The sequence below is a fragment of the Panthera tigris genome, chromosome E1 (genome assembly GCF_018350195.1).
Source record: "Panthera tigris isolate Pti1 chromosome E1, P.tigris_Pti1_mat1.1, whole genome shotgun sequence".
Classification (NCBI taxonomy): domain Eukaryota; kingdom Metazoa; phylum Chordata; class Mammalia; order Carnivora; family Felidae; genus Panthera; species Panthera tigris.
In genome coordinates, this window is record NC_056673.1 from 44,503,299 (window position 1) to 44,521,061 (window position 17,763).

General features: G+C 36.4%; 1 protein-coding gene across 1 annotated transcript in view; it reads left to right on the top strand.

The window, feature by feature from the left end:
* Window positions 1-17,763, top strand: part of LOC102964258 — a 194,792-nt gene that overhangs the window by 46,858 nt on the left and 130,171 nt on the right. The window contains exons 15-19 of the mRNA XM_042965462.1: window positions 5,798-5,899; window positions 6,552-6,608; window positions 7,187-7,297; window positions 7,678-7,728; window positions 9,129-9,191. Of these exons, the coding sequence (XP_042821396.1) occupies window positions 5,798-5,899; window positions 6,552-6,608; window positions 7,187-7,297; window positions 7,678-7,728; window positions 9,129-9,191 (384 nt within the window). The remainder of the gene's footprint in view (window positions 1-5,797; window positions 5,900-6,551; window positions 6,609-7,186; window positions 7,298-7,677; window positions 7,729-9,128; window positions 9,192-17,763) is intronic.

Genomic DNA, 17,763 nt, shown 5'->3' on the forward strand with positions numbered 1-17,763 from the left:
CTTCTTTGTTCCTTTCTTCTCTTGCTTTCTTCCGTTGTGGTTTGATGGCCTTTAGTGATATGCTTCAATATCTTTTTCTTTTGTTTTTTGCATATCTATTACACGTTTTTTTATTTGTGGTTGCCATCAGGTTTATATATAATATCCTATGCATATAGCAGCCTATATTAGGTACTGGTTGCTTAAGTTTGAACCCATTTTAAAAGCACTAAATTTCACCCCCCCACACACACACATTTTATATGTATGATTTCATATTTTACTTCCTTTTATTTTGTGAATTCCTTGACTGATTTCTATAGCTATAATTGATTTTACTGCTTTTATGCTTTAACTTCCATACTGGTTTTATAAGTGATTGATCTACCACTTTGGTTATGTTTGTATGCCCCCATGAATTTTTTTCCTTTCCTAATTTGCTTGCTCCTGATTATGGCCTTTCCTTTCCAAAGAATTCCTCTTAACATTTCTTGTAAGACTGGTTTAATGGTGAGGAATGCCTTTTACTTTTGTTTGTCTGGGAAACTCTATCTCTCCTTCTATTCTGAATGATAGCCTTGCTGGATAGAATATTCTTGGTTGCAGGTTTTTTTCTTTCAGCACTTTGAATATATCATACCACTCCCTTCTGGACTGCAAAGTTTCTTCTGAAAAATCAGCGGATAGACTTAAGGAGTTTCCCTTGCATATAACTTTTTTCTCTTGCTGCTTTTAAAGTTCTCTCTTTACCACTATTTTTTGCCATTTTAATTATTATGTGTCTTGGTGTAGACTTCCTTGGGTTTATTTTGTTGGGGACTCAGAGTCTTCTGAATCTTGATTTGTCTCCTTCTCCACATTAGGGAATTTTTCAGCTATTATTTCTTCTAACAAATTTTTCTGGCTGCTTTTCTCTCTCTTCTCCTTCTGGGATCCCTATAATGCTAATGTTATTACATTTGATGGTGTCACTGAGTTCTCTATTCTCATTTTATATTGTTCTTTTACTCTTTCCTTTTCAGCTTAGTTGCTTTCCATTACTGTTCTTTCAGTAATGATCTGTTCTTTTGCTTCCTCTAGTCCACTATTTATTCACTCTAGTGTGTTTTTAATTTTAGTTAATGAGTTCTTCATCTCTGGTTCTTTTTTTATATTTTCTAATATCTTTGTTGAATTTCTCACTATGATCCTCTACTCTTTTCTCACATCCAGTAAGTATCTTCATGACCATTACTTTGAATTCTCTATTGGGTATATTGCTTATCTCTGTTTCATTTAGCTCTTTTGCTGTGCTTTTGACCTGTTCTTTCATTTGGGACATAAGCCGCAGTTTCATTTTGTCTAACTCCCTGTGTCTGTTTCTATGTATTGGGAAAGTCAGCTATGTCCCTGATCTTGAAAAAAGCAGTCTTATGAAGAAGAGGCCCTGTAGTGTCCTGTTGTGTAATGTCCCCTGTTCACCAAAAACTAGCATTTCAGGTGTCTTCTCTGGGTGTTGCATGCCCTAGGGCTGTGATTGTTGAGTCATGTTTGCCATCAGTTGTCATCTGCAATGGCCTTCTTTGCCTGTTGTGGACAAGGTTTGGTCCCTGTGATGTTAAAGGGCCAGTCTGGGGCCACCTTGGGCTTGAGTTGGGTCAGACCAGATGCCTGGCCTCACCCCATTTGCCAGAACTGTGGTTGCACCAAACTTCAGGGTGCTCACTTTCTGCTGCCCGCTGTGAGATCTTCGTTGGTGGGTAGAGCTGGCAGTCAGAGGTCTGTACCCATCCCAGAGCTGGGAATATAGTCAAACTGATGTGTGTGATTATATTCCCTCTCCCAGGGCAAGAGTCACTTGGGAGTGGTCCTGGACAGTGTTGGAGCTGCCTGCTGCTTACAAAATGAGAGGCATCTAGTGCTGCTTTGGATGGACTCCTGCCCAGTGGGGATGGTTGGAGGGGGCAGCCTGCAGGAGAATGCAGGGGTGGGTGAAGCGGTGTTAGCAAGCTACATGGCAAGTGTTCCAGCTGGTTCCTGCAGCTGTCTGGGTATCTGGATTAGGGTGGGGGTAGGGGAGAGAAATGGTGCCTGCCAGGTCTTTTATTCTTGGAGAAGTCTCCTAAAAATCCCTGCCCTTCCAGGAGAAGTTCTGAGATTAGTAAATAAATCTCCTTTCTCAATATCCCAGCCACTTTTCAAACTGCCGCTTCTATGCTGTATCCCTGCAGGGCTGTTTGTTATGCTGTCTCTTTAAGGATGGAGACTGTTTCCTCTTGCCCTCCAGCTCTCCCAGAGCCAAGCCAACTGATTTTTAAAATTCTAGGTGTTAAGCTCCAGTGATTGTAAAAGTTAAAAAAAAAAAAAAAAAAAGTTAAGCCCCTCTGTCTTTCAAAGACAAATATTACGGGGGTTTGTCTTTACAGTGCAGGTCACCCATGTCTGGGGTGCCTGGCAGGAGATCTCTTCCTCTCCCTTTTCCGTGCTTGTGGCATCCCTCACATTTGTGGTTGGTTTTCCTGGGGGTCTGGTTCTAACCACATCTCCATTATTCCTCCCATTCTTTTCATTGTGGCCTCTTCTCTTCAATTAACTGTGGAGGGTCTGTTCTGACCGTCTTCAGGTTGTTTTCTGGGTTGGTTACACTGATATGGGTGTATCGAGGGGTATCCATGAGACAAATGAGCTTAGGATCCTCCTACTTTGCCATCTTTCCCAGAAATTCATATTGCATTTTTCATTTATCTTTTACCTGTTTGTTTTTTTTAATGTACTCTAGATACAAGTCCCTTGCAGGTTATATAAATTATAAATATCTTACTGTATAGTTTAACTTTTCACTTATATTTTATCTTCTTTTTTTTTGATAGGGAAAAATGTTTTTTAATTACACACTCAATCCATTGGATGTATTTCAAAATACCCCCCAAAACACTTTTCTTCATTTATCAGTGAAAGAAGTTAGAAAGTAATGTCAAAAAAATAGCATATGGCAATCAAATTTCCCTGAAAGTCACAGTCACATATAGAGTACATCCTAGAAAAGAGGAGGGGCCAGACAGGTTCTCCCTACTTTCAGGAATTTCATCAAGTACTGGACCTACTCATGGGTGGAGAGAAAAGGCAACTTTTAACTATGAGTATGTTATTAAATGAGGCGTTTACTATACTCCTTCCTAAGAGCACCAGGTGGGGGACAAGTGTTCTAAACTTGATCTAGGAAATGGAATGTGGAGTCAGTCCATCCTCTTCCCCCTAAGAGCTGTCCAGTGGCTAATGAATTTAAAAAACATGACTAAATAAAAACAAATGCCCCACATACTCTCTCCTCCCCCCCCCCCCAATAAAGGTAAAAGAAAAAACCTGGATTTCCCAGATTATTCTCCAGAATAATAGTTGCTTTATATATTTGGTATAAGTGGGATGTTAAAGTCCTTTACTGTTAGTTCATTACTATCAATTTCTTCCTTTACATATCTATTAATAGTTGCTTTATGTATTTGGCTGCTTTCATGTTGGGTACATAAATATTTGCAACTCGAGAGTGGATGGAGCCTGGGAGTAGCTTTAACAACCCAAATTCGTCGATTACAGAGTCATCACAAGCATGCCTTGCTTTTAAACAACAAAAAAAAAAATTTTTGAAACAACAAGATAAAAACCTAGTACTAATCACTTTCTGACAATACACAATTACTGAATTAACTAATATTGAGAAGGGGAAGGGAATCATACCTATGGGCCTTGTCTCACACAAGTGCATGTTTGTAGGTGCAAGGCACTTGTCATTATTGCAGAAATGAATTTTAATTTTTCATCTTTAGTTTAACATTGCTTTTAGTACAATGCTGACACCAGCAGTGCAGAAAGGGCTCTGGAGAGTTGTTCATAGCAGCAGCTCTCCTTTGGTTCTGGAGGCTCCAGGCCAGCCAATATTGCCTCGTCACATACATTCTTTAGGCCTTTCTGTGAGTGCAGAACCCGCCACATATTTGACCACCTTCAGGTCATGGGCCAGCTTTTCACATCATTTCAGCAATCTCTGGAGGGATAGACTTCTCTTTGTTCTTAGTTTCTCAATCATAGAGGAGTCATCTTTAAGATCAATTTGGGTCCCAACAAGCAAGAAAGGAGTCTTGGGACAGTGGTAAGTTATCTCAGGCACCCACATTTCCTTCACATTTTTGAATGAGGAGGCAGAGATCACTGAATAACAGACTGGAATACATTTGTAGAAATGTATTCATAGATACGTTGAAATACGTTTGTAGAATAACTTGGCAGTTGTAATCTATCATAGTCCTCTTGCCCCGCAGTATCAGAAAGTCCAAGAGTGTATGGCCCCCTATCGATCATAATGGTGACTGCATAGTTGTCACCAAGAGTCGGTACATCCTCGGAAATGTGTTTGTTGTGTAGGATATCAGGAGATACGTTTTACCAACGGCACCGTCACCCACAACAACGCACTTAATTGTCTGCATTACTGAAACAATTTTGTATCCACTTTAAATATTTCAAATTCGGTGGTGATCTCAGCTTCTCCGCAGGGGCATTGGCAGTGCTGTGTGGTGTCTCCTCTTGTATTTTATCTTCTGATGAACAAAAGTTTCTCTTTGACACGTAGTTGAATTAGTCAACCTTTTTTCTTTTATAGTTAGAATGTTTGGGAGCCTGTTGAAGAAATCCTTCCATACACCGTGGTCATGAAAACGTCTCCTATTTTATCTTCTGGGAGCTTTATTATTTTCCTTTCACATTTAGATCTATAATCCACTCAATTGATTTTTCTATATGATGTGGGATAAGGGTCCCTTTTGCTTCTAAATGGATATTCACCATTTATTGACAAGATGATCCTTTCCCTACTTTAATGTAAGGCTAGCTTTTTCATAAATCAAAGATAATAAATGTGTTGCTATATTTGCACTTTTTATTCTCTTTGTTCTTTGTTCTATTTGCTGGTCCTTGCACCAGTATACCTACTATTTTAATGTAGATTTAATATGTCTTGATATCTAAAGCATAAATCCTCCCAATTTTATTTACTTCTTTAAACTCTTCTTGGCTATTCTTAGTAATGTCCTTTTTGTCATTAGAAATATTTATTCTTTGTGCTTTCTCTCTTTTTTTCCTTTGTCAGTCTTAGTGCAGGTATGTATCACTTTTGTTGGTCTTTCCAAAACCCAACATTTGGTTGTATTGATTTTATTTAAAGTTTGCTTTTCATTTCAGTAGTTTCTGCTTTTGTCCTTAGAACTTTTCTTCTCCTTTTGAGGGGTTTAATTTGCTGTTCTTTCCTAACTTTTTAAGATAGAACCTTGGGTTATTGATCTTTTCATCTTTTCTATTACATGCATTTAAGGCTGTGAATTTCCCTCAGCACAACCTTACCATATCCTACAAATTTTAATAGGTAATATTATTATTTTTACTCAATTCAAAATATTCTAACTTCCAGTATGGTTTATTTTTTTGACACATGATTTATTTAGAGAGGCATTCTTTAGTTTCCAAAGTTAGGGGAGTTTCCTAGTAGCTTTTGCTATTGATTTCTAGCTTAATTTCCATACCCTATGTTAAGTTATTTGTACCGATCATCTTTATTATTCTAATAATTTTTAAATTATATGAACCTTATTCAATTGTGAAATATTACTTTATAACCATTATTATGGGAGCATCTCTTTTACCAGTGTTAAAGAAACACTGTTCATTTTGTGTCTGTAACTGACTGCTTATTTTTTAGCAGGTATCATTATGCTTTATTTCTCTTTAATAATTGGAAATTATGCTATTTTTTAAAATGTCATCTTTCTCTACTTCTTTTGTTCTGCAGGAGGAGAAGTTGACCTCAGTGACCTGGAAAATGTCTTGCAAAATATGGGGATAGAGTCCTCACCAGAGCATTCGGAGCTAAAGAAATTACTTCCAATTAATGGTGGGCATTTCAAATATCAGAATAGTCTTCAAGAGAGTTATACAGTCATCCAGGGAGTTGTTCAGCCATTGCAAGTATCAGGTAGAATCTTGAGGGAATTAGAATTATAGCCTAAAAATTTTTTATAATCCAAATCTCCATGTTTATTCTAGATCACTTAGAAGTTAGAGTTAAAAATATCCATAATTCTAAAGATAATTATTTTTAATATTTAGGAATACATAAATTACCATTTAAAAATATGTCTAAATCAAGAGGCTCATCAATCATCAGTCTTGCCATTTGGACTAAGGAATATTGATAGTTATTTTTCCTTCCATTGAGATGCCTTGGGTTGGAGAGGAGGACGAGGAGAGATGTAGAACTATACTTACTAGTAGAGGGGTAAAAATGTGGACTCAGAAAAAATACAACATAAGGAAGTGTTTTTTCTTTGGCCTGGTAAATATTAATAATTGTCTCAGGTGCTAAAGAATTGATTTACCATATTAAGAATTTCGTTTACATTTTTTGTTTTATTATTTCTAGAAGATACTAGGTAAATTTTAGGAGCAAATTATTTTATGCTGTATATTTCTGAACTTGGATATTTGATATTGTTTTAGCATGTCTAGATGTTTTCTCTATGACCTAAATTATGTGTTTCTTGCAGCTACAGCTAGTAGAAGAATATATAAGACTAGTTTGCTGAATTGTGCAGATGTAAAAGGTGAGTGAGATTCAAATAAAGATGTCAGATTGAGACTCTTGTGTTTTGCTTTTTTTCTTATTAAATATTGCCCCCTGCCATTCTCATATATATTTCCACGATTAGTTTTAATACACACATATGTTCATACTGATTAAATAATTTTGTCTTGTTTTTAAAAGGTGTTCTAAATATTTAGGTTTACCTAGATTTTTGATGTGGAAATAATAAAATTTAGGCCCAGCTATAAAAATTTAAGATAGTATATCTTGAAATACAGTGACCAAACTGAATCTCCTTGTATAAATGTTTATATAAAAAAAACTATTATGTTTGCAGTTTTGCTGCTAAAATTAACCTGAGTGGTGTCTCAGCCTTATTCTGATGTATTGTGTTATGTAAGCTTATCTTCAGTGTAGGATATTTTGGGTATAAATGAATAGATAATTTTAGTCCATTAGTATTTCTCTTTAAAAATTTAAATGTCCTTAGCCTCTTTTTTTATGATGAAATTGATACCACCATACATTAGGAATTTATATTATATTTTGATTTTTATTTTAATGTCATCATATCTTTCTCTTTTGTTGGGTTGCAAGATGATGACCATGACCTTGACTCTATTCTTGAAAACATGGCAATCAGACTTACAGCTGAGGAACTTAATGATGTACCAGTTGCTTCAGATGCTTCAGATGTACCAGTTGATGGTGAATGATTTAGATATCATTATGCCTTCATGAAAATTTGGGTTTTGCAGCTGACATTTTTTATAGGACTTATGTAGCTGAAATAAGAATTATTTTTTCTCTCAATATATTAATCTAAAGTTGATACTTATTCGTTTATTTAACAAACATTTACTGAGCACTATATATCATGTATTCTGCTCAGTGCCAGAAATACAGTGACCACGAAATACAGACATAGTCCTTGACCCAAGGAACTTAATGTCTAGTGTATCACAATTCTTAGTATTCTAGTAGAGGCTGAGAATGTTGCTGGGGCCTCAGTCAGGTTAGTAGTTTTCACAGGAACAAGGGCTTTGGTTTCAGCCAATATGAATGACATTTTTGCTACTTCTATGTAGGTATGGATCATCATATCCTTGGACCAGACTTCACGATTCAAGGTCAGTATTGTATGTATTAAATAAAATATTAGGATTGAAGTGTGATGTATCACAAAGTAATCCCCACTTTAAATAAACCAAAAAAGAATATATTTAGCTGAGCACAATCCACTGAGGTCAAGCAATATCACCTAGAAACATTTTACTGAATACTGCCTCTTACCTGGAAAAATATTTTTTTTCACTTGATTCATATACTATTTAGTTATGTCTTTGCCATGGGTTTTATACCCTTCTGATAGGGTGAGTTTTTTTTCCCCAAAAGATATTTTTATTAAATCATTCCTTAATTTTCAAGTACTACTGTGTACCAATGAAAAACATATAGTTAGTTTTTTATTTGCTTATTTTCTTTATGCTTTTAAGTTTCCCTGGGACATCTGGAAAAAATAATTAAGTGGGACTATCAACAATTGCCAGAGGTTATTTTTAGCTTCAGAAACTCACTTGGGGATGTCAGGTAAAAGGCAGAATAAGAGCCACCGAAAAACTCTCTCCTCCATAAGAGCAATGAGCAAACTGGCAAAAATTGTCAAAATTAACATTTTCAGAACTGGAAATTAACCAAAGGTTTGCTGCAATCTGGGGAGGATTTAAGAGAAAAAAGACTGAATCTCAGTAAGAATAGTGAGCTTTGTGATATTTTAATTTGCCCTATTCCCATCCTCTGTCTCACAGCTCCATAATAGCCTTGAAAAATAACATTTTCTATTTGCAGTGAAAACTAGTAGCCTGGAAACCACTGGAGGGAGCAGAGGGGAACTGGAGCTCTTTCAAAGCCTTATTGCCAAAGAACTGTCATTATTTGGTCTGTTTGGTGGTTCCTTGGAGTGAGGCTTTATATCTGTCTCCCTTTATGTATGAATTGATAAATGAATAATCCATGAGTATGGAAAGATGAATCAACTGAAAAGAGCAGAAAAGAATAAGAAAAAATAATAATTATTTGGAGTCATAAAGAACTAATAGCAATTACTGCAGTGGTAGAGTAATAATTAGTCAGCAGCCATACTGAAATGGACACAGTGATTAGAAAGAAGAGGAGAAAGTATGTTAGTAAAAGACATGAGATGAGAATTATGGCCTTTACTTCTTTTACTCTTGGTACCTGCATGAGTCTTGTCCCTGCCAGAACAAAGATGAACACAGAGAGCATGAACTGTCCTATAGAGTTTATGAACTAGTGTGGCATCATAAAATGTTTTTCCTAGACTCCGAGTCCATTTTGCAAATACAAATTGAACCCCAGAAAGCCTGAAATTAAAAATTAAAAATGGACTCAAATAAAATAGTGGAAATACTGGACTCTGCCTTAAGTTTTTTTACAGTATGGGTACTTTATGTTTTCATTCTAAAGCTCTATCATTTTCTGGATCCCAACTAAGTCTTTTTTTTTTTTTTTTTAACAGCTAATGGGAACTTTGATGTTGGTATCTTAATGGATGGAATGGGTGGAATAAAAGCCAAAACAGGTAATAGAATAACAACTAAGAGTAAGATGCTACTAGAAATCTAAGAACCAAATTATTTCCACTAAATTACAATATAATGCTCTTTCCACATCATGATTGCATGGACTTTTAAAATCTGTCTTACACATCTTATAAAAATGTTTATGTATAAATGCCTACAGTTAGATAATAGATTATCAGAACTTTTAGCAATAAAACTTCAGTGCTCTTTGTTGTTTCCCAAGTCATTATCTGAAATCTCTGCCAATAATTAGCATACCTTCTTTTATGGCGGAAAGCTAAATTCCAGTTTAACACAGTAAAAAGTGAAGGAAAGTTTTGGTAAAGTTAGAGGCGATCTCAAAGCAATAAAAGTGCTGATAAAACTATTTAGATCAGCAATCTGTATCATTCTAATGTACTGCAAAGTTTATACTCAAATCACATGCTCTGTTGCCCTGCCTATCATTCAGAGATTATGCTAGAAATAATGAGAAACCTTCTCTGTAGGCCCAAAGGCCTATTTTTTTAGGCTGGGTCTCTTTTCATTCAGCAGTTAGCTGTAATGCTACAAAGGCAATTTTTTTTTTTTAATTGTGTGGAATCATGACATCATTCACAATAATACCAGAAGTCTCCCTTCTTTTGCTTTGAAGGAGAGGTTGAGGTCAATGACATGAAAAAAGTTCCAGGAAACATGGGGATAGAACTCAAAGATAAGAAACAGGGAGAGTTGGTGAACAATCTGCCAGTCGATGATGAGAATTTCTCTAACAATTCTATTTCATATCTAAGTGAAAAAGATTGTCCAAAAAAATCTTTTACAAGGTAATGACTGTTTTCTCTTATGAAGAAATACCAACGGTGTCATCTCATTCTTAGTTGGGAATGAGGTGGCTTTAGTCAGAAATCCTGCGACCATGGTTGAGAAATCCTGGCTATTATTCTTGAATACACTGTGATTCTGAAATTTTAAAATGAGAAGAGGAAAAGGAAGGCATTGAAAAGTATGAAATGGAAATAAATGAGAAATTACAAAGAATAAATGGATGGGAGGGGTTCTGCCTGTTAGAGGGCCAGCAATAACTGCCTTAGGTGCCAGTGAATGAAGAGTGGCCTTATTTTCTCCATTTCATATATTTTTAAAAATTATTGAGAGTATATTTGTACTGTATGGAAATGTAAAGTCTGACTTTGTGAAATGATGGCTTCTCTGTTGCTTAATAACGAATTTTGGTGAGATTTTGATTTGTATGCTTCTTAAAGCTGATACATCTATCAGGATAGGCTGATGGTTGGCACAGAGGCCTTTTTCATTAATTTATTCTAAACCAAAGGATAACTGACATATAACATTAGTTTCGTGTGTACAACATAGTGATTCAACAATTACACACATTATGAAACACCATGGTAAGTGTAGTTGCCTTCTGTTGTCATAGTTATTACATTATTGACTCTGTTCCCTATGCTATACTTTTCATCCCTCTGACTTATTTTCTTTATAACTAGAAGTTTGCACCTCTTAATCTTCTATTTCACCTAATCCCCCACCCACCTCTACTTTGGCAACCACCTGTTCTCTCTATTTATGAGTCTGTTGTTTGTTTGTTTTACTTTTTAGATTCCACAAGTAAGCAAAATCATATGATATTTGTATTTCTCTGTCTCACTTACTTCATTTATCATAATAGCCTCCAGGTCCATCCACGTTGTCATTAATGGCAAGATTTCATTCTTTTTTACGGCCGAGTAGTATTCCATTATGTGTATGTGCACCACATCTTCTTTATATCCATTCATCTGTTAATGGACACCTAGGTTGCTTCCCCATCTTGGCTATTGTAAGTAATGCTGCAGCAAACAAAATGGCATAGTATCTTGCCAAATTAGCGTTTCCATTTGTTTCTTGTAAATACCCAGAAGTGGAATTACTAGACCATATGGTACTTCTATTTTTAGTTTTTGGAGGAACCTCCCTACTATTTTCCAGAGTGGCTGCACCAATTTACATTCCCACCAATAGTGCACAAGGGCTCCCTTTTCTCCTCACCTTCACCAAGACTTATTATTTATCTTTTTGATACTACCCATTCTGATTGGTGTGAAGTGATATCTCATTGGGTTTTGATTTGCATTTTCCTGATGATTAGTGATGCTGAGCATCTTTTCATGTGTCTGTGGGCCATCTACATGTCTTCTTTGGAAAAGTCTATTCATGTGCTCTGCCCATTTTTAAATTGGATTATTTGTCATTTTTCGGTGTTCAGTCGTATGAGTTCTTTGCATATTTTGGATTTTAACCCGTTACTGGATATATCATTTGCAAATATCTTCTCCCATTCAGTAGTTGCCTTTTTGTTTTGTTGATGGTTTCCTTTGCTGTGCAATGAAGGCCTTTAAAGATGAAAATATACATAAGATGTTAAATTTTGATACTTGCCACTTTTCAGATATCTTGATAAGATATTTATGCTTCTTTTAATCCGCCCATGCTTTTGCAGACAATGTAGGTTCTATCCTGGGGGATAGAGTTCCATAATTTATTGAAAAGTTTACAATTTGTGGCAAAGAAGAAAATAAGTCTAGTCTGAAAAGTGATTAATAAACAAAAAAATTAGTAATGGTTAAGGAAATTTACTCAGAAAAAGAAATTTTTCTCTGGGTATCATCAACAAAAAAATCATGCTTATTGGGTGGAAGGATGAAATTTGTTATCCCCACTAGTGTATTTCACTGAGAAGCTCACCGATTACCTTTAAAGCTTTCTGCTCTATGGACTGACCAAAGGAAGATATTTTACTCTAACTCTATTATTGAACATATTTTAAATATTTGAACAATGTATTTAGCTATGTTTTTTGTGCTAGAACTTGTAACTGTATATTATACACAAATTAATAGTTTTGGTCACATTTAAGAGTGACTACATTTTGGTGTTATTTCTTTCAGTTTCCTAGGGGTGAGGATGATTGATATCAACAATCATGTTGATATAACAACAATCACTGTTCTGGAAAACATGAGGTTGAATCTTACAGAAAAGGAACCTAAAAATATGAGACAGAATCTACAAATTAATGCTGAGCATTTAATATAGCATTGAACCACTTGGGAAGTCTTGGGCGTATGAAGTGATGGAAAGACTCTCAAAAGCCACTAATTTGGCACTAAGAAGACATTTTAAAAACTCACAGAACACAGCTCTAAATAGAAATGAATGCTATCCTAAAAACTTATATTAAGTTTATTATATCAACAACTTCTTTCACTGTGAGTCATAAGTAATGCTGAGGTTTCCACAGGCCACAAAAGGCCAGAGAAGAGTCAGGGGGACAGGGAGCATGGAAATAAGATGAAAAAAAATCTTAAATTGGAAAATCAAATCTAGGTCTATACCGCAGACATTGAAGTGAAGGACTGGCAATTGTTCAGTGGAAGTGACCTGGGAGTTCAGGAAAATGAGAATGGCTCCTGTTCTTGTCTGCAGCAATGAGATCTGTGGTCTGATAGCCCTAAGGTGCTAAAATATACCTTAGCACCTTTTGCTGTCTCAAGTTGTCCCAAGATAAGGTGAAAGGAGACAGGTTCTGGTTTTACCCATCCTATTAAATTTTTCCAGATAATTAGAAAAGTCAAATGAGTCTTGGTACTCCTATTTAAAATGTTAAATGATAATACGAAGACATAAATTACACTTTCTCTCTTTTTTCATATCATTAGCACAGGCTGATTAAGTTAATAATACACAGAAACGAATGCATTTTTAATATTGTGGAAACATTCCATTTTTCTTATTTCCCATCCCTATTGCTTTCCTAAGGTGGGAAGGTTAATGTGAGTAACTTGGACAGCATTCTGGGGGAAATGAGGATTAAGCCCCCAGAAGAGGAACAGAAAAAACTGACAGAAAACCTGCTACTTAATGGTGAGGATTTTAGAAATAACTGTGTCTTTGAAGGGAGTTAGCGCTTGTGAACATGCATACCAGAATTTCTAAAGCACTCAGAAGATATTTGCAGATCTTAAGGAGGGATTAATTCCTAATGTAAAAGTCCTATTTCTTCATTTTTATAAACTCCAGGGAGCAGAATGAAGTTCTGTTTGTAGTTCATTGTTTCATTTAACACTCTCTGAAAAAACTTCCTTTCTCCCATCATCCCTATATCCTCAAAATATTCAGATTTATATCTTCAGATCAATTTTCTCACTCAAATATTGTGTGTTATAAGTTTTATAGGACACTTCTTTCTTTTTAAAGTTTATTTTGAGAGACAGAGACAGAGAGAGTGGGGGAGGGTCAGAGAGCGAGGAGAGAGAGAGAATCCCAAGCAGGCTCTGCACTGTCAGCACAGAGCCCAACGCAGGACTGAATTCCACGAACCATGAGATCATGACCTGAGCTGAGATCAAGAGTCAGACACTTAACCAACCGAGCCACCCAGGTGCTGCGTAGGACATTTCTATGACTGTCCTTCAGACATCATAGATTTTGTCAGAAACTGAATTCATAGTTTTCATTATGGTATTTGACCGAAGCAGCTACATGGGGCTTTTAGAAATATGTTGGGGGAATATCTGGTTGTTACAAACTGTTGTCACCAAGTGATTGTAAAAGTGGATGCTCTTAGCAGTATATTCCCTGAGCGTCAAGGATACTCAGTGCTGTGCAATTCATCGGGCTTTTCAACACAATGAAGAATTATTCCTCAGGAAGATGCCAGTGGCTCTTCCAGTAGCTGAGAAAACTCTGTTTTTATACTCTTTTACAATTGTGGCACTATCGTTATTACCCTAGTAATATAAGCTAAAACACCGAGAGACCTTTCCTCACCTCACTCTGACTTAACTAGTTGTATTACAAATGAGTACCACTCTTGCCTTTTATAAAACGTGAGCTTCTTTTGTCAGAGACCCTGCCTGATCCTTCATTGTAAATCTTTCTCCCCCGACCCAGCAAAGTATCTTTTACATATTCGCTATGTAATAAATATTTGATTAATGAATAGAATAAATGAAAGGAGTTTCTTCCCCAAATGAGAGCAACAAATAAAAAGAATGGCAATCCTAGCGAGTGATAGTACAATATTAACAGATGCCTCAAATATTTGCTGACTTTTGTACTTGAATAAACCCTTTGTAGTAATCTTATACCAACTGTTCTTTGGTACCGAGATGCTCTCATGGTTATCCCACACAGAATCAATTGTCTTCTGACATTATAAGAAGTACTGCTATTTTGTTTGTATTCGGGAACTTGTATTCTGAGGGAAGCTTGTTTATTTATTTTGTATTTATTTATTTGGATAGAGAGAGACCGAGCATGCGGGAGAGGGGCAGAGAAAGAGGGAGGGAGAGAACCCCAAGCAGGTTCCACACTGTCAGCCCACAGCCTAACGTGGAGCTCGATCCCACAACCCTGAGATCATGACCTGAGCCAAAATCGAGTCAGATGCTTAAGTGACTGAGCTACCCACGTGCTCCGCTCAAGGAACCTTGTAACCTATTGCAGTCTCTTCAATTCTCAATGACATGGTAAAAAGATGGTTTCATAGACAATACAGAGATAGAGACCGAAACTTCTCTTCTTATTTTCTTCCAATTTCTTCTTTGTCATCTCCCCATTCTACCCCATGTCCTTCTAGTCTGAGTCACTGAATGTCCCTTTTTGGGTTATCATTTACTTTATTGGGACTAATTACAATTTCATTATAGTTAGTAGCATTATCAAAGGACTTTGTGAATACCCAGAACACCCCAAAAGGAAACCCTATATCCTTTAGCTATCACCCTTTTATTCTCTCCCCACCACCCTACAAGCCCTAGGCAACTTACTAATCTATTTTCTGTCCCTATAGATTTACCTATTCTGGACATTTCATATAAGTGGGATAGTATGTAGTCTTTATGATTAGCTTCTTTCACTTAGTATGATGGTTTCAGGTTCATCTATATTGTAGCATGTATCAATATTCCATTCTTCCTTTTTTCCAATTTATTTATGGTGGTAAAATGCACATAACATAAAGTTTATTACCTTAACCATTTTTAAGTGTCCAGTTCAGTGTTAATAAGCACCTTCACATTTTTTTGTGCAATGACTACCACCATCCGTCTCCAGAATTCTTTTCATTTTGTAAAATTAAAACTCTGTATCCATTAGGGGTCCCTGGGTGGCTTGGTCAGTTAGGCATCCGACTTCGGCTCAGGTCATGATCTCACGGTCCGTGAGTTCGAGCCCCGCGTCAGGCTTTGTGCTGACAGCTCAGAGCCTGGAGCCTGTTTCAGATTCTGTGTCTCCCTCTCTCTCTGCCCCTCCCCTGTTCATGCTTTGTCTCTCTCTGTCTCAAAAATAAATAAACTTTAAAAAAAATTAAAAAAAAAAAACCTCTATATCCATTAAACAAACACTTCCCATTCTCCCCTACCACGAGCCCCTGACAACCACCATTCTACTTTCTGTCTGTATGGTTTTGACTAATCTAAATACTTTATATAAGTGGAATCATGCAGTGTCTATTTTCGTGACTAGTTTATTTTACTTACCCTAATGTCCTCATGTTTCATCCAGGTTGTAACATATGTCAAAATTTCCTTCCTTCTTAAGACTGAATAATATTCTACTATATGTATATATGTTCATTCATCCATCAGTGGATACTTGAGCTGCTTCCACATTTTAGTGATTGTGAATATGTTCTGTGAACATGGGTATACAATTTCACTCCTTTTTGTTGCCTAATAACACATTCTGTTGTATGTGTATATGTTTTGTTTATTCACTCATCCTTTGATGGGCATCTGGGTTCTTTCTGCCTTTTGGCTATAATGAGCATTTCCAAATGTATACAAAGTAGGAAGAATAATATAATGAATGATAAAGAACAAAGAATAATAGAATGAACCTAGATTCAACAGTTATGAAGATTCATCTCACTTGCTTCTTATTTATTTATTTATTTTTAAATTTTAACGTTTATTCATTTTTGAGAGACAGAGACAGAGCATGAGCGGGGAAGAGGCAGAGAGAAGGAGACACAGAATCCAAAGCAGGCTCCAGGCTCTGAGCTGTCAGCACAGAGCCTGACGCGGGGCTCGAATTCACAAACTGTGAGATCCTGACCTGAGCCGAAGTCCAATGCTCAACCAACTGAGCCACCCAGGCGCCTCTCTTATTTATTTCAAAGCAAATTTTCATTTAGTCCTTATATACTTCAGTATACATCTTCTTAAAAGTATGGATTTTTTACATGACTGCAATACCATTATACAGTTTATTTTTAAATTTCCCTTCTTTAAAATATTTTTTACAGTGAGCTTATTCAAATAAAGAACCAAATAAGCTTTACACACTGCATCTATTATGACACTTAAATCTCATGTACTCTACAGCTATTCCTCTACCTTCTTCGTCTTTTCTTTTTAGGCACTGATTTTTTTTTAAGAAACTGGGTTGCCAATTGTCTTGTAGCATTTCTATATACTAAAAAAAGAAAAATTTCCCATATACTAAATTTACCCGTTTTTGTCTGTTTTCTCATCTCTCTTGTTTCTCTGTTGTCCGTATTCCTCATAAACCAGGAGTCAGCTCTGATGGCTTAATTATTTTCATCTTCAACATTTTTTTTGACAAGAATACTTCATAAGTAATACCATTTATTTCACATTGCATTCCATCGGGAAATACAGATCTAGTTTATCTTTTTGAAAACGGCTCTACAGTTGTCCCAAATCATTTATTTAAAAGTCTGTCACCACATCCTTGAATTTGAGATGCCATCCTAACTATATACTTGATTTCCACGTGCACTTGTCTATTTTGAGAATTTCCATTCTGTTCTATTGGTCTGCTTATTCATGCTCTAAATTGTGTTGAGTATAACAGCTTTATAATCTTTTGCTATGAGTAGATCTAACCCCTCACTCCTCAGGCCTTGTACGCACACACACACACACACACACACACACACACGCTCCCTTGTCCACCCCGCCCAGTTCTGGCTGTTCTTTATAGAAACATCTTTTTTGTGTGACTTTTAGTAGGAGTGTATTTGTCTTGGTTTTTTTTCTTTCATTTTCCACTTGCTGTGTGACATATTTCCTGGTGAGAAGATTGATTTCTTAGGGTTTGAAAAACACTTATATTATGAGAGGACTTATCACATGTACGTGTTTACTGTTGTGCCAAGTTTAAATCCCAACATAATGAAGAAATATGAAAGCATATCATGCACCCTTATTTCTTGTTTTCTGTGGTATAGAAATACTGACTAGCCTTTCAACTTTAACATCGAAATCTTCCACATTCAATACAGATCTGCGTTATTGTGAGTCAAGATTTAACCACGTGGTGATGTACCCACTTGGCTGTAGCTCCGGCCTCCATGGGTGCAGACAATGCCATATGCACGGTGTGCACCAGTAAGAGTGCCCCATAGACACCGTGAGCTGCCCACTAGGAAGCTCGGGAAAGACACACCACCTCTACTTGGCACTAAACCAAGGATTGTCCCAAAGGACTTTCCCACAGCCCTAGATTCACTAGTGGGTAGAGGATGAGTTCCACGTGGTTCAAGGTCCCCTTCATGTTCCC